The sequence below is a fragment of the Alternaria alternata genome (assembly GCF_001642055.1).
Source record: "Alternaria alternata strain SRC1lrK2f unplaced genomic scaffold CC77scaffold_3, whole genome shotgun sequence".
Classification (NCBI taxonomy): domain Eukaryota; kingdom Fungi; phylum Ascomycota; class Dothideomycetes; order Pleosporales; family Pleosporaceae; genus Alternaria; species Alternaria alternata.
The window spans coordinates 725,386-741,764 of NW_017306192.1; the positions used below are offsets into that span (position 1 = coordinate 725,386).

The 16,379-nt window shown below is 51.5% G+C and overlaps 7 protein-coding genes across 7 annotated transcripts; 4 read left to right on the forward strand and 3 right to left on the reverse strand.

Moving 5' to 3' along the window:
* Positions 1-524: 524 nt before the first annotated feature.
* CC77DRAFT_927373 (mitochondrial carrier) lies at positions 525-1,653 on the forward strand (the record flags this gene model as incomplete). Its single annotated transcript, XM_018533989.1, has 3 exons — positions 525-628; positions 690-1,240; positions 1,292-1,653. 3 exons carry the CDS (start codon positions 525-527, stop codon positions 1,651-1,653), a joined length of 1,017 nt encoding a protein of 338 aa, XP_018389891.1.
* Positions 1,654-2,783: 1,130 nt separating this feature from the next.
* Positions 2,784-4,057, forward strand: CC77DRAFT_1016849 (hypothetical protein). Its single transcript, XM_018524292.1, has 2 exons — positions 2,784-3,346; positions 3,411-4,057. The coding sequence occupies exons 1-2, from the start codon at positions 2,848-2,850 to the stop codon at positions 4,019-4,021; spliced, it is 1,110 nt and encodes a 369-aa protein (XP_018389892.1). The 5' UTR covers positions 2,784-2,847; the 3' UTR covers positions 4,022-4,057.
* A 678-nt stretch (positions 4,058-4,735) lies between these two features.
* Positions 4,736-6,575, reverse strand: CC77DRAFT_927857 (hypothetical protein; the record flags this gene model as incomplete). Its single annotated transcript, XM_018534014.1, has 4 exons — positions 4,736-5,011; positions 5,071-5,571; positions 5,619-6,369; positions 6,418-6,575. 4 exons carry the CDS (start codon positions 6,573-6,575, stop codon positions 4,736-4,738), a joined length of 1,686 nt encoding a protein of 561 aa, XP_018389893.1.
* Positions 6,576-7,847: 1,272 nt separating this feature from the next.
* Positions 7,848-8,685, reverse strand: CC77DRAFT_927501 (NAD(P)-binding protein; the record flags this gene model as incomplete). Its single annotated transcript, XM_018533994.1, has 2 exons — positions 7,848-8,513; positions 8,566-8,685. 2 exons carry the CDS (start codon positions 8,683-8,685, stop codon positions 7,848-7,850), a joined length of 786 nt encoding a protein of 261 aa, XP_018389894.1.
* Positions 8,686-9,376: 691 nt separating this feature from the next.
* On the reverse strand, positions 9,377-9,965 carry CC77DRAFT_1057692 (hypothetical protein; the record flags this gene model as incomplete). The annotated part of the gene is made up of 2 exons (XM_018528044.1): positions 9,377-9,638; positions 9,832-9,965. 2 exons carry the CDS (start codon positions 9,963-9,965, stop codon positions 9,377-9,379), a joined length of 396 nt encoding a protein of 131 aa, XP_018389895.1.
* A 778-nt stretch (positions 9,966-10,743) lies between these two features.
* On the forward strand, positions 10,744-11,704 carry CC77DRAFT_981591 (nucleolar essential protein 1; the record flags this gene model as incomplete). The annotated part of the gene is made up of 2 exons (XM_018536088.1): positions 10,744-11,176; positions 11,228-11,704. Exons 1-2 carry the CDS (start codon positions 10,922-10,924, stop codon positions 11,702-11,704), a joined length of 732 nt encoding a protein of 243 aa, XP_018389896.1. The 5' UTR covers positions 10,744-10,921.
* A 981-nt stretch (positions 11,705-12,685) lies between these two features.
* CC77DRAFT_1091420 (hypothetical protein) lies at positions 12,686-15,358 on the forward strand (the record flags this gene model as incomplete). The annotated part of the gene is made up of 3 exons (XM_018529564.1): positions 12,686-13,306; positions 13,357-15,154; positions 15,221-15,358. Coding segments are annotated over exons 1-3 (2,103 nt in total), but the record flags the coding sequence as incomplete, so codon positions are not given.
* Between the last annotated feature and the right edge of the window lie 1,021 nt (positions 15,359-16,379).

Below are 16,379 nucleotides of genomic sequence, written 5' to 3' on the forward strand. Positions count from 1 at the left end.
CGCATCAAGAAGTCGTGATGGTGTTCTGTTGTTTGCAATGGAGCTGAGCGTTTTAGCGCGACGCACGTTCCTGCCAACCGCCTGTTGCGACTGCCAGCTGCAGCAGGAAATGCAGGTTCATAGCAGGTGAGCGAGCCGAAACGTCTCTGATTCACGTGTAAGGTATGCCGAGCCCACGGCGGCTTGCCTGCGCTCACCGAAACGATCAACAATGGCGACGGTGAAGGAAGGCCCAAGGGAGCAGGGTAAGACGTCATCCGACCCTGAACCTCGGCCTCTGGAACCTCGGGAGAGGTCAGCCATGCATGCGACAGCGCTATCGCGTTGCGGGCACCATGAACGTCCCCTGCCCGCTTTTTCTAACCCCCGATGCTGCTATCTCCAGTCCTCAAATTATCGCGGTCATAATGAGATAGTGAGAATCGATAGCTTCCTCCACACGACCATACCCTTCTGCCCGTCACGCTCTCCGTAGTCGCAACACTCAGGCCAAGCCTTAGCAACTTTACTCGACCACCACTACCATGGCCGGGCAGTCCAAGGTAGAGACTCTACCGCCATGGGGTAACGCTGTCGCAGGCGCCGCCGGTGCTGTCATCGCGAACACGCTCGTCTATCCCCTGGACTTGTAAGTTGCACATATTCTGAGACATTGTATGCAACCAAGAGAAATACTAACAACACCTCAGGATCAAGACGCGGCTACAGGTCCAGGTCAAGCGCTCCCCCAACTCGAACGATGCCAATCCCGCCGATGGCGAACACTACGATGGTGCGCTCGACGCGCTGCAAAAAGTCTTTGCAGAAGAGGGTTTGGCTGGACTGTATGCTGGCATAGGAGGCTCTCTGCTCGGTGTAGCATCGACCAACTTCGCCTACTTCTACTGGTATACTGTTGTACGAAGTCTCTACATGGCGAACCGCACGCTCCAAGCATCACCGAGTACCCCAGTCGAACTCTCTCTGGGAGCGCTTGCGGGAGCGCTCGCCCAGCTCTTCACAATTCCAGTCGCCGTCGTAACGACGAGGCAACAGACCATGAGCAAGGCAGAGCGCAAGGGAATGATCGCTACGGCTATGGACGTGGTCAATGGCGAAGATGGCTGGACTGGTCTCTGGAGAGGTCTCAGGGCTAGTCTGGTGCTTGTGGTCAACCCTTCCATCACATACGGAGCTTATCAGCGATTACGGGAGGTCTTGTACCCGGGGAAGAAGACGCTGAAGCCCCTAGAGGCGTTCCGTAAGTCAAGACTACTACTATTGCTCAAGTAAAGCTGCTAACAGGTTTTAGTCATCGGGGCTCTTTCTAAGACTCTTGCCACAATCGCAACACAACCCCTTATCGTCGCAAAAGTCGGGCTTCAATCAAAACCCCCGCCAGCCAGGAATGGCAAGCCTTTCAAGTCCTTCACCGAAGTTATGCAATACATCATACAACACGAAGGTCCCGCAGCACTCTTCAAGGGTATCGGACCCCAGATCCTCAAGGGTCTGCTCGTCCAAGGTTTCCTCATGATGACCAAAGAGCGTATCGAGCTATCCTTTATTCTCCTCTTCCGATACTTCCGCCAAGTACGCGCCGAAAAACTGCAAAAGCTTGCAAACATCGCAGCAGAAAAAGCCGGAAAGGCGGCGCCGATCCTTGCCAAGTAGGCCTTGGCTTGCTGGCATATTTATTCCTTCATCTCCAGTGTACATATCCTGCTTTGGGCTTGTTTGCGCAGGCGGATGGAGCGAACGCTGTATTGAACTTGATCTGGCGTTTGGCACTGATTGTTGTTGGGGTTATACACATAGTACATTCTATAAACACTGTTGCATTCTTTTCACAACACACAAGTCTGCGTCACAAAGCGCTTACAGCTATGCCAATTGATGTGCTGTACTGAAGCTGTGAAGGAGCCCGAGCGACCAAGATCGTTCACACGGATGCAAACCCTCCCAAATCTGCCGAGTTGTAGAAATGTCGACTCACTCCTTCACCTCCTTACTCTAGCACTTGTCACTTCTTAGTCTTCAACAATAAGCAAGAGCACCGTCTTAGCACAACTGAACCCACGGCTCACTAACCGTGCCATAACTCCGACGAAAACCAAACACCAACACAACTTTATACGATACTAAACCTTTGATACACAACAAGATGTGCCATCTCCGCCCTACAAAGTATACATGCGGCCACGTTTCCCCTATTCACACACCAGAACATCAACGCCCGAACGGGCCTGTCAGTGCCAGGCAATCAAACCTAGAGACTGAGGTGAGATATGAAAATTTGAACTGTGTTCAAGACATACACTGACTTCGTACAGTGGCCGACACACAAAGACACAACATGTGGCGCATGTCAAGATTCTTCACGTAGAGGTGCGCGATGCTATGTGCCCTTGAGTGAGATGATAGTAGTTTATGAAGAGGGCAAAGGCGAATGTGACGAGTGCAGAGAAAAGAAGGGGGCTGAGGAGGAGTTTTAGGGTGGAAGAGGGTGAACGGATGTGTAGAGATACCACTGTTGTATTGATCGATCAACAGACGAACGCGGAGACAACAGTGCCGTGTAGTCTGCAAAGGTACTCGTGATAGTACATGGGCTCGAGGAGGAGTATTCGAGCATGTGATGTTATCGTGTATATATTTAGACCATACACTAAATTTTACGCTTCGTCAAGCTTGAGGATAATTTTGGACAAACTTCTAAGCAATGTGCAGCAGCAAACTAGTGTTCATGCGGTTGACGTCATCAACACAATGGCATGTCTTACTAGCTTAACATCTCGAGCGTCTTCCAACACAGCAATTTCGCACAGCTGCTTCCAAAACCAGCAGCAATTCATCTTCACTGTAGCCATGTCAGAGTCATCAACCCGAATTCCATGGCATTCTATACCTTCCTCCACCGCAACATGCAAAGTCCATCTGATTCAAGCTGGCGGTCTTCACATCCCTACGGACATGGTCTTGCTCCCTGGTCCGGATAAGCCGCAAGAGTCAGAAGACTTCAATGACGAGAGCGGAAAAAGGAAGACATTTTATGCTCCAGACTATGTGTTCCTCATTGAACACGCTGCAACCGGGAATAAGTACGTTTTCGATCTAGGCATGCGAAAAGATCTTGAAAATCTCCCCCCTCTTATTGTGGAAGGCACTCTACCGAACTTCAAATGCGAACCGAAGTCACCTGCAGAGATACTGCAAGAGCATGGATCGGCCGATCAACAACCTGAGAAAGTCAAGGCAGTCATTTTTTCGCACATGCACTTTGACCATGTTGGCGATGGGGCTAAGGCTGGATTCGAAGAGGCAGAGATGTGGGTTGGACCAACATGCTGTACATACGCAAGGCCTGGTGGGTATCTCCCATGTGCGAACTGCATGTGAGAAACTTGCTGACCTTGTACATCGAACTCCAGGTTATCCGACTGATCCAAAAGCTCCAACGCTGAGTGAGACTTTGCCAGTGGATGGTAGCCGGAAGATTGTAGAGAGTTTTGTGCCTGATGATATATTGAAAGAAGCAGGCGATAAGAGAGCTGGTCTGGTCATGGAGGGTATGGTAAAGGGTAAATATGCTGCTGTAGATCTCAAAAAGCCTGAGTGGATCGGCATCGGCGCTTTTGATCGGGCATACGATGTTTTCGGGGATGGATCAGCGTATATTATCGACGCTCCAGGACATTCGTCGGGCCATCAGATGATGCTACTGCGAACGACATCAGGTTCCAACGAGAACGAGCACACCTTTGTACTGCTGGCCGGCGACTGTTATCATCACCCGGACCTGCTCAAAGAGCCGAAACGTACTGCCAGGCCACCTTATGCAAAGTCAGGCATGCACGCCGATCCAGAACAAGCAGTGAACACGATGTTGCGCACAAGAGAGTTCACGCAGAAGGACAACGTATGGGTCATTGGAGCTCACGATATGAGTGTAGGCGAAGGTATCAATCCGGGGGTTAAAGAACTAGAGGGACTTGTAGGAATCAACAACTGGTTAGAGAAGGGATGGAAGAAACGATTGTAGCTTAGCGTAGCACACCATCATATCCAATTCATCTGACAGCATAAGACGTAGTTCCCATATACAAATCCTAGTCTCTGAAGCCTTTCACATGCTCAGACCCCAAGCCCTTGGCTCCCGAGACACCCAAAGCTTGACAACCGTCTCCTCTCCCGACCTTGCGTCACACCGTCCGCTCTGCACCCTGAATTGCTACGCGCTGACAAGGGCCATCCCAAACCCATCGCTCGGTATGAAGCGTAGATCCCGCGGAGTCCGAGCATTGCCGTTACCCGAGGCGATGTGGAGTTCATCTTAGTGTTGCGGCGCACAGGGTTTCGGGATGTTTGGGTGGCTTGGATGCATGAATGAGAGTGGCGTGATTACGGATACGTAGGATTGTATGATGCCTGAAATCTGAGGGAGCCAAGGTACAATCAGGCTAATCTTTGGATTGGCAAGTACGAAGATGTGTGGCCGTGGAGACGCTTGCGTATGGAATTCATTCTTTCTTCATCATTAGAAATTCTATGGGATATCGTAGACTTTGAACATGTGTCTTTAGCCGCTTGCAGCTTTCAAGATTAACAAACAAAAAGACCAAAAGTGTAAAGAGACGAGCGAATTATGTACAACCGTAGTAATAAGTGACAATTCGCTCTCAATATAGCAAATGGTATAACCCCAGCCCCTTCGTCTTTCTCCCCATTTTTCGCTCTCCAAAACTCGTGATGGCATCTAGAAGTTCTCCTTGCCCCATACGAAACTGAAGCCAGGCTCAGAGTACATGTTGCACTTGACGTGGAGCGTAGAACCAAGACCCTTGGGGCCACAGAAGAAGACACCAGCCTCGGCAGGTGAGTGGATCTTGCGGATGGACTTGAAGATCATGTCCCAGTTGGGTCGACCGAAGTTTGTAGGAGCGCGGAGACCGGTGATGGCGTCCTGTTCGGCGTTTGCGTCATTGATCATGATGTTTGTCGCGTCGTCTGCCTTGATCTTTGCTGTAAGGTACTATGGGGATGATTAGTAAATCATCATTTCGAAGAGCCGCTGATGAGCATAAAACTTACGGTATGGATCTCGATGTGGTCATCGATATCCTGTGCCTCAATAGCCAGCAACAGCGACCTGAACCATTCAAACGACCCGAAATCTCTGCAGATCCAGAAGAAGTATACCTTCCTTAGCCTTGTACGAGATCCCTGAGGGTAGTTCATGCGGTACCAAATACTCTTGAGAATCGAGGCGAAAGGTGTAACACCAATACCAGCACCACAGAGAACGGCGACTTCGAACTTGAACACATCCTCAGAGGCGGAACCGAAAGGACCATCGATGTAGACTCGGGGGAGGATCTGTCGCAAGGCGATCTCTTCGCTCGATCCGCCCTTCTCACCCTTCTCGCCAGGGGGCTTCCTCTCCGTGCTACAACCAAGGGCCTGACCGAAGGCTTTGGTGAAGTTTCCGACCATACGAATGTGCACAGAGATGTAGTCTTCCTCAGGTGCGCTGGTAAGTGTAAAGGGGTGGTATTGCCAGATGGAGATTTCAGGGCAGCACAAAAAGATGTACTGTCGTCGTTAGCATACGGTCATGTTCGAATAGGGAGGCGACATACCTGTCCAGCACGAGTTTTGGTATGCTCCTTCTTGATCTGGACCTCGCAAACGTTGCTAGGATGCTGAATGACCTTGGAGATGTACGTCTTGTGTCGTCCACGTACTTCGCGGGCAATGCGTTCAGCCAGGTAGGCAAATCCACCGTACATCCAGTACTCCCAGAAGACACCAATTCCATCGCAGAAAGGCGCAAAATCGGGTTGAATCATACAGAAGGCTCCATGGATCGACCAGAAGACGAAGAATATGATGAACAGATGGTGCATGTACCAGAAGCGTTCAAAGTTTGCGCGACGAGCCTTCTCAGCAGCTGTAATAGCGATCGCGTTGAGCGCAATCAACATGACGTAACCACTCCATCCAGGTCCGGTCGCAAGGTTAGCTAGGATGAATCCCATAAATCCTAGGTCGTTCGTTGCCGAGAATCGGGCGAGATTGTTCCAATGGGCGATAGTATGAACCCAGGAGAAAAACACGATGGACCAGGCCACCAGCTTGTGAAAGGTAATGTTCTTGTCGAAAGGAATTACGTCGTTCAACGGCGTACGACGGGCCATAGAAATTAGGTTCCTGCATACTGGAAAGAGGATGAAAGCGACGTCGACGTGGAGCACCAGAGCGGCCGAACGAGCAATGGGGAAGGTCAGACCAAAGCGATTCCTTGAACCAATAGAGTTATCCTTCAGTCCATAGTTCATCATACCAAAGACGAAGACCATAACGTGCAATATCGCAAAGGTGAACACAAAGCTTGGTACGTTAGTCGATTTGCTTCTTTGGCCTGGTGCTGTGACCTACAATCTTCGGTAACCCTCGTTGACCATCCACACGTCAAATTTCTCTTTCCGGGTCAACTCTCGCGCCTTTTCGTCCGACATCTCTCCGGACATGAGCATGCGCGTCAGCGGTGGCCATCTTGACCGCTCGCGACCTGTGAGGCTGGTGGTGTACGACATAGCTGCTGGGTGGAGCGAATGTAGCAGCAATTGAATGACTGGTGTGGATGCCGATGATCTTCAGACCTGCTGAATGTGGCCGAAGTGGAGCAACAAGTTCAATGAGTGTCTAAGTAATCTGTGCAGAGGTTAGATCGAAGCCACCAGGGACATCGACACACCAGCACGAGAAGCCCTGGGAAAAGAATGAAGTGACTTACTAAGAGTGCCCGCACAAAAGAAGAGAAATAGTACAAGAAGAGGCGTTCAGTCACCCGGCTAAAGAAGCACCGGCATGAAATCGGTCGAGTCTTGGGGTGAGTAGGGGAAACAAAAGCCTATAAGCCAACGTTGCGGCGAACAGAGGAAGAAGCGGCACCGACGACGGGGGTTAGGACAAGGTCAGGTCAGCTTTGCCATTAGCGAAGTGGGTAAAGGGTATCAGTCCGTCAGATAGTCGGGAGGATGGGCAATCCAGGGCCCAAAGAGCGAAACGGTAGCAGAAGTCGAACCATCTTTCATGGCTCTGCAGTGCAAAGCTGCGACACCGTAAGATCCGCTGTCTACGAGCGCGTATCGCAACGGGATGATGGCCAATTAGGGACGCGAGATGGCGTGGCTAGGGCTAGGCCTATGCCAAGCTTCAGCTCTGAAACGTGAATGGCCATGCATTTTAGTCTTCGCCATGCGAAATGGCAGAGCGAGGCGTTTGAGAGGCGTTTGGGACGTGGTAGGCTAAAACCTAGTGCGTTAGAGTGAAGCGCCTCCACCCAGCCCCTGGTCGGTGCGTTGAGGCTCAACTGCCGATGCTGGCTCACCTTACGACTTCCACGTTGTGCTCCGAGCCTCCGACGGCTTTCGACCGCGTTCCCATGTGGATCTGGACACAAGCTTCGATGGCGCACGATAATCTTGCGGCATGGCTGAGAGTGACAGCTGTAAGAGATGGATGCACTGCTGCTCGTACGTCTTGGCTGAAGCTTGCGACTATTCAAGCCCACCTAAGAAGTCTTGATATCAGTTTCTTTTCACAATTTGAAGAAGACGACCCCTAAGCATGCATGTTCAAATATCGACCATCCAACGGTTGTGGCGTCATCGACTTCCGCACAAATGTGTACTCGCTCGGTTGTATTCTGCATGTTTGTTTGAACGGTCGCTTGCCCGTGTACCAACTAAATCCGATCTGTTCCCGTCCAAACATCTCCGGTCTTAGAACCCAAACACCATGAGATCCACTTCAAGCTTGCATATCAAACAAGAAGCTTTATTGCCAAACATTGACAGACGCGTTTACAATTTCAGGAAACCACCGCTCGCGGAGATGGTCTGACCCGAAACCCATTTCGCGTCGTCGCTACAGAGCCAGGCCACAATTCTTGCGATATCGTCCGCAGTGCCAACTCTTCTCTCGACAGCAGTTTGCTTCAACTGGACATCCACGACCTCTTTTGGTACACTGTCCAACATCTCCGACTCTGTGGGACCCGGCGCCACAGCGTTGACTGTATGCCCTGCAATGCCTAGCTCTTGTGCCAGGCTCCGGGTCACGCCTTCAATCGCTGCTTTGGATGCAGTGTAGAGAGTCAGATTGGCGATACCTAGTCGTGCGCCTATAGAAGACATGTTTATGATGCGGCCTGGTGCACGTAGATGGGGCACTACCGCGGCTGTGAGAAGGAGAGGTGCGCGGATGTTGACATCGAATATGCTGGAATAGTCTTCTGCTGTTGTTTCCGTGATGGACCTGTCAAACAAAACGCCAGCGTTGTTGACGAGGATATCGATCTTATCACCAAACGCTTCCCTAGTCGCCGACACGATCTTCTCAGGTGCGTCGAGTTGTTTGAGGTCAGCTTGAACGATTTTCGAATCGCTACCATTGCCAAGTAATTTGATCTTCGAGGCAATCTCTTCTGCTAGATTTCCGCTGTTCGGAGATGTGTATACGAGGGTGACCTGTCACATGTGTAAGCGGCTTGATTGACTTGGTCAAAGTCGGTGGACTGACTTTTGCTCCCCTTCGCGCCAGCTCTAACGCCAAGCCAGCCCCAATTCCTCGCGAAGCGCCTGTGACTATAGCAACCTTGCCTTGTAGAGGCAATGCTGATGGTATAGACTGAGTAGACATGATGATAACTGTCTTAAGCGTGTGTTGGTATCTTGTGTGGTGGCATCATATTATTCGCCTTCCATCAGGTTTTATAGCACTCAAAGGCACCCACATATCTAGTGACATGATTAAAAGTAATCGGATATAAGCCGTATGTTCGTATATACGTGTACTTGCTGCATTTTTATCCAAAGCGGGTAGGTCATACGTCATTGGCTTGTAATCCCCGATGGACCTCATGAGTGCCGACAAGCTTCGGAAGAGGTTGTATAACGAATGGCGTGGAACAAGTTATCGAACCAAATGCCAGTGTTATAATGCAGATACATTCCAGTTTTTCGTGTATATAAGAATTTGGTTTGTGATGGGTAAGAATTATGTATTGAATTTTGAAAGTATAGCAAGTCATTCGCTCATAGATATGAAACCCGCGTGCTCCTCGGTGGCCTGTCAACACCATTTGCGACAAGTAGTAACAGGTCTGATCCATCCTTCAACCCTCCCGCAAGATAGACAACGCGCCGTGGTGAATCGAAGGGAGACCATTGCCGATCAGAGTAGTTTCGTCGTAGATTCGATCGAGACTGCGCTTGGCGACAGAACATGAACGTCGCAATTGTTCTCTTGATGGTCGTGTCGTCCTCCATCGGCAGGATCCTGCTCGCTTCAAGCCTGGCCCAGCGTGCCCTCCTCCGCCCTCTTCCACCATTTATCGCTTAATGAAGCCGAGCAACGGGCCCTTCTTGGCATTTGGATCCTTCTTCTTCGGATACATCTTGGATGTGACGAAGTGGACGTACCATATCAGGACACCGAAGACTGAGAGACCGAAGATTACAAGAAAGAGCGTGATGACAGGTCGACCGTCAGCTTGTACGGAGCGCAGGGCGGCGGGCGTAAGGATCGGTGCAAGCCATTCGAAAGCCATATTGAAGTTGTTTGGTTGCGAACGGTCGAATTGGCCGAGGTGACTGGAATAATATTTGTTTTGTCGGAGCGTTTACGAGCTTGCGATGACGATCAGAATCAAGACAGCCGGCTGCCACCAAAAGAATGTGTAAAGATATCGCCTGCGACTTGAAAGAATCGGAATAAGGAAAGAGGACGTGATGTTGGATGACAGCGACAGGGACGGGCAAAATGCGACGGTTAGCGTTCATGTACCCACCACAGAGCCGCTCAGGCGGCAGCGCGACGGCCAAACCAGACTCGTTTCGCGCATGACCTGACCGCTTAGTATCCTTGGCAGATCGCATGATGTTTACAGAAAAGGCCATACGCATGGCGTATAGAGGCATGTTCGATGTGAGGCGACCGCCTGATATGGTGACTGTTTCAAATGCAAGGCGGGCCAAGAGACTATGGTGAGACGCTTTCGTTGCAGAACGTTCCGACGCCCGACTGGGAGCTTACATTACTTGCAAGGAGCACTTCCTCTCGAAGCCACGGGTGTTGTCGGTGTAAGCAGTGACTGACGCCGAGTTGACTGCGCATCCTCGGATACTCTTGCGCTTGCGGACCTCGCTTGACGCTGGATTTCCCCGGACCAACGAACGACCTGGCGTCGAGTCAAACAACCGTCACTACAATGGACGACCACGTCGCATATAGCCAATGACTAAGGCAGCAGCTTGCTGTCTGCTTCCAACACAACGCTGGTGCATCCCGTTGTTGTACTCTGCGTGGTAAGGTGCATAGGCGAGTTGGTGATGAGGACTAAGTCGGTGGATTGTTGGGTTTCTCACGTAATCATGCCGCTCGCCCGTTTGTGATTGGACGAAGGAAAAACGCTGTTTTCACCGACAGTTCGCACAAATAGGGCGCGTAGTTCCCAGCCATTGCTCGAGCTTACCGCATATCCACCGTTTTTTTTTCTCGTCGACCAAGAGACACTTCATCAATACTGGTGTGTAAGTGCATGCAGCCATTGCTAATCCTCAGGTACCCGAATAAACGACTCATCACTTCTTCGCTTTTCCTGCCTTGAACCAATCTTTTCGCGCCAAACGTCACACAGAGTCGTACAAGGTTACTCGAGTAACTTGTCTATCACCATACGTCAATATGGCTCCCCTCCCTAAATCCGAAGAGTCCAACTCGCCAACAGAAAGACCTACCTCCCGAGACTCAGCCGAGCGGGGAAAGAAGCGCGCAAGTATGTCGACCGCGGATTTCTTGGTGACGCCATTGCCTTTGCTCACTATCAATCGCCGACAACGCTGACACTACGGTACCGCGCGCAGGAACACAATCAATGCCTCCCCCAGAGCTGCCCAAGCTAGTCGCCGAGCAGCATGCCCCCATCCCGACCAACGACAAAGACACGCAGCGCCTGATCGTCGTTCTGTGCAATGCGACCCTCGAGACCTACAAGGCGTCACATGGCACCGGTCGGGGCCCCGGCGCGCGCGAAGACAAGTACAATCTGCTCAACAGCGACGATCACATTGGCGTAATGCGCAAGATGGGGCGCGATATCAGCGAGGCCCGGCCTGACATCACACATCAAGTGCGTACAAGAGGGGGCTAAGGGCGTTCGTCAGCTAACGTGGCGCTACAGTGTCTGCTCACATTGCTTGACTCGCCAATCAACAAGGCGGGCAAGCTCCAAATCTACATCCACACCTCCAAGAATGTGCTCATAAGGGTCAGCCCTACAGTGCGCATTCCTCGTACCTTCAAGCGATTCGCTGGACTCATGGTCCAACTCCTGCACAGACATCAGATCCGGTCGACGTCATCCCAGGAAAAACTCATCGAAGTCATCAAGAACCCCATTACCGATCACCTTCCCCCCAACTGCCGCAAGGTCACGCTCAGCTTCGACTCCGAGGTCGTACGTGTCAGCGATTACATTGGCGGCCTCAACAAGGGCGAGAGCATTGCAGTCTTCGTAGGTGCCATGGCCAAGGGCAACGACGACTTTGCCGATCACATCAAGGACGACAGCATCGCCATTAGCCAGTTTAACCTCAGTGCCAGCGTTGCATGCAGTAAGTTCTGCCATGCTGCGGAAGACGTTTGGAACATCTTCTAGTTCGGCAGCACGACCAAGGGTTGGACCTATCCATACCGGACACGCCAGCTAGCCCACAAGCAACAACTGACTCACGGCGGACGAGTCGGATCACGGACCGCACATTGATGAAAAATAACCAGGACCTATAGGCTGCAGGACACGTTCATGGCTTAGATCGCAACATCGACAGCCTGTGCGCTACTGCATCTGATTTTGGGCGTCTGCTTGAGGTTTTTTTACAACAAAACAACTACTCTGGCTCAACGCACAACAATCAATCTTCTTTTGAAGATCGCGGGGCAGCTCAACCTACCCCGCACCTCCTGTTTTTCTTTCATCTTATTCTGTCAGCACAGTACGCTAGTCTGTATGCGCCTTGTGTACGGTGTCATACCACTGGGTCTAATCAGGGCCTGTCGTTCGATTTCGAAACGTGTCTGTCAGTAGCTAGCTTGTAGGATATCGCGGCTCTTCATCCACTCTAGGAACTCTGAGCAGGAGGATCATCAGTGTCAGGAATGACATATCTGGCGAATGAAAAAAGTATACTTCACGTCATCTTCGCAGTACGATCCCTTGAACCCCTCTTTCAAGCATATACCCGGTTATTCGCTCATTTTATACTTCATGAGGTTAGACGCTTCCCTGACGGGACTCATCGCATTCTGCGCATGTGGCGGGAGGGCAACGGGTAGCATCTATACATGGAGCCGCATCGCCGATCTCCCATGATGATCTCGCGTAAACATCGAAAAAAGCAACAGCATGGCAAGTCCTACCGACTTTTTGGTGCGACTCCAAGAATCTACCACGATGCCTGCGATCGTAGCCTCACTGCAGCAACATCTTGGTTCTTGTGCGAACGGTGCCCCAGTGTCGACGTCACGCCATGTCCAATGGCGCGTTACGACGACAAGTGGCGCGTCCAGACCGCAAATACTCTGTTGCACGCGACAAGCGACCAGAATGCTACGAGTCCATATGTACTATAGCGCAGTACGCAATGTGAGGCGTGCGGCGACTTAAACCTCTCGCGGCTCCGGGCCGACGTCGAGGACCAATGTCATACACCGACACCTCGCTTACTTTAACAAATTTGTTAGCTGCAGACGCAGGACATGTGGCAGCATCACAACATCTTGACAGCGACCTCCTTGATAGCTAACTGCAGCAGTGGGGCGTGCTAGTAGGGTGTGTCCCGCAACGGTATGGAACGCCCTGCCACTCGGTTCACGATGCATCGAGACGCTGCACCTGGACGGGGTTTATGATATAAACCTCGAGGCCGTACCGATACTTGCCCTCCCTACTCACACCATACATCTCCAACCGCTCTAACACGTTCAAACCTGATCGTGTGCATATTCATATCTTGTTTCCTTCTTGACTCTCCTCTCGGCGATTGCTTTGTCCGCGTCCTGTCGTTCTTGTTTTTGTTCACCGCTGTTCAGCAATGCCCGTCTCCCACATTGGTCTCACGGTATCGCATCTTCCAACGTCAACGTCATTCTTTCTCTCTGCGCTTCAACCACTGGGCTACCGCTACATTGGCCAATTTGGCAACCAAATTGGTCTCGGAATTCATGATGCCGATTTCTATCTCTGCCAAGAAACGTCTGGGTCAGTACCACAAATGATCACCAGGCACACCGCAACTGACAGCTCAGTAGTGTAAGGGCCGGCGCAGCACACATCGCATTCACCGCACCTAGCACGACTGCGGTCCGGAACTTCTATACCGCTGCACTAACTGCCGGCGGACGTCCCAATGGGTCACCGGGTTCTCGTTGCGCGGAAGACGGTCACTTCAATGCCGCAGTTCTGGACTTTGACGGAAACAGCATCGAGGTCGTCTACCGAAATGGACCAGACATGAGAAACGATGGTACCATTATCGAACACAGCCGGGTCATCACGTGGTCGAGGACAGTTTCGCAGAGCTTCCGGGAAAGCCCGAGTATTTTCAGTGCCCACACGTGTGCTTCGAGAGCTGGCGCAACACCAATGGCACCACCGGCCGAATCAGCTGTTCCGAAGCCACCGACTGTAGCCAGAAGCGCCTCTGCACCCACTGTCGCTCCTGTTCCCGAAACGACGACGAAATCCGACTCCAGCAGTGGGGCGGCCACGCACATCCTCGGAACATTACTTGGAGCTGCTGCAGGTGCAGCCGTCACATATGCATTCATGCGGAGCGAAAAAGATAGTGCGAAGAAAGAGGCGGATTTCAGCGCCTTCATGGACGCCAAAAACGCGGTCAACACTGCGGCTGGCTTCTTCGCTCAGGCCTCATCCCAACCCCCGACACCCCAGCAGGACCCACAACCCGCGCAACCACCTGTCGAGACCGCTGCACCGCCAACTCCTGCTCAGCCAGTAGTACCAGTAGCACGCCGCATTGAAGACGACGCGCAATCATCCTATTCGCGCGCTTCCCAGATCCCTAGGACTTCTGTGCCACGACAAATCGAGGCTGCGCCCGCTAGCTACTACTCACCGTCTCAGTTTGAGGCTCCTCGCACGCAGATCGCAGAGCCACTCGCGATCGAATATGCCCCTGCATACTCTACTGCCCCGTCAAGGGCTCCTTCGAGGCTCACGGCAGCTCACCGCTCCAATACCAGCCCTGAGTTGCTGATGATTGAAAGGGCAAGAAGCACTGTCTCCACTGCTAGGCCGGAAAGTGTCGCAACAACGTCCAAGCCTCCACGACCATCGTCCAAGCCTCAAAGTGTAGTCTCGAAAGCACATAGCGCAGCTCCTAGCTCTTTCATCTCATCGTTCGTGGCAGATCGTGCTGACGATGATGACAAGAGTAGCTCGGGCAGATCAAAGGCCAGGTCCTCTCACACTTCATCTTCGAAACATAGCTCGCACAAAGAGCACAGTAGTAGCAGTCGCAAGGAGCGTAGCTCATCGCCTTCTCCACCAGCCCCTGCATCGAAGGCTCCATCAAAGGCCCCCACCAAGGTTGCATCCAAGGCTGCTTCCATTGTCAGCAGCATCCTAGGCCGTGACAAGTCCAAGCACGAGGATGACGATGACGACTTCATCGACGACCTTGACATTGAAGAAGTAAGCGAGGACGATCTTGACACTGTCGTTCCCAGCGACAGTATCTCTCAGATCGGCGATGGTCCACGACGCAGGCACCGTTCCCACCGCAGCCATAAGTCTAAGAAGGACGACGACGCTGAGACATCCGTGAGCCATCGCAGCAAGAAGCATAGCGATGACAAAGATTCGTCTCGTAGTAAGAAGCACGACGACGACAAAGAGTCGTCCCGCAGTAAAAAGCATGACGATGACAACGAGTCGTCCATCAGCAAGTCATCAAAACGCTCTCACCGCTCTCACCGCTCGCGGAAGACATCCGCCGACTCCGCCGACGATGAGGACTCATCACGCCCTCACCGGTCCTCGCGGTCCTCCAAGTCCAAACCATCTATCATCTCTGAACCTAGTGAGGTATCAACTGTCCGACCTGTAAAGCCTTCCAAGACATCAAGAAAGGATAGTCTGACCCAAGGCCAGTACGACAACCTTTTTGACGAAGTGCAATATGGAACCGGTGGTGTCCACGCCTCAAGACACCCTCCTACACCCAGCATGGTTAGTGCGGCACGCAAGAACCCCATTCGCAGCATGATCAACCACAACCATGCAACCAGGATGAGGAACTTTGAAGGAAGCCAGGCTGGACGGGCAAGGGATGATAGTGATTAGTTCTCTCTTCTCTTTTTTGCATGTTGTACCGTTGCATTACGACGCATGTTTGCTTTTGCTTTTGCTTTCTCGCTCTTGCATCTGCGTAATGCTTTCAGCTATTCGCGTCTTTGTTGCCTTTTTTAGCGGTCTGGCATTTCACGGCGCAGCATTGGTATGGCGTTCTGTCTTGGCTTGTATGATTAACATAGAATGAAACCAAAGGCAACGAAATGAATAGAATGGGTATATGGGTGGAATGGGAAAAAAACTCGTCTTGTCCAATCACTCGTGCCTGTTTGTGCTATTGTATTGTGCCTTCCATTACGTCGCTACCTATCTTCGAGAAAGTATACCCTCGACAGTATACAAGGAACGGGATGTCCGACAAAGGTTACTGCCGTCTGTACGCTTCTTGTCTCGACGTTGAACGGCTTCGACCTGCTCACCTCTGTGCACTCAACCTCTCTTCCTCTCTCTTGTAGTTCTACTTTGCTCCTTGCACTCAGTACTTGGCTGTTGCGCATCACAAAGATGAGCATCGCATCTCCCATTCATATCGATGGAGTACTATACTATGATACCGCCGGTTTCTCTACATATGTGACGTTCGAAGCTTGTATATGGGTGAACTATTCTGACCGCATGCGTAGTTGACGACGAAGCGTGTGCACATCTTGCTGGTAGTTGGTTCTCAAATTGCTCGGGTTAAGAGAACTCGGTGGTGATCGGTGAATATGAGTGTGAATGTGTTGGATAACTTAGATCAGATGATATCGGTGGTAAGGAGGTGACAGGAGAGTGTGGAGAAAGTGCGAGAAGATGCAGAGTCCCTTTTTACTTGGAAGAATATAGATATACGATCTGACGAACATATGATTGAGTGATGAGGTATCTGCATAGTCGGTCCAAATATTCGACGCATATGTTGAATGAGACGTTGATAGTTACACACTGGACATAACACCACTTCCACGCTTCAAACACT

Excerpts from the sequence above, each read along its gene's own strand:
- CC77DRAFT_1016849 (XM_018524292.1), top strand. The coding sequence starts at position 2,848 with ATGTCAGAGTCATCAACCCGAATTCCATGGCATTCTATACCTTCCTCC. Across the intron at positions 3,347-3,410 it reads CTGTACATACGCAAGGCCTG|GTTATCCGACTGATCCAAAA; the intron begins GTGGGTATCTCC and ends ATCGAACTCCAG.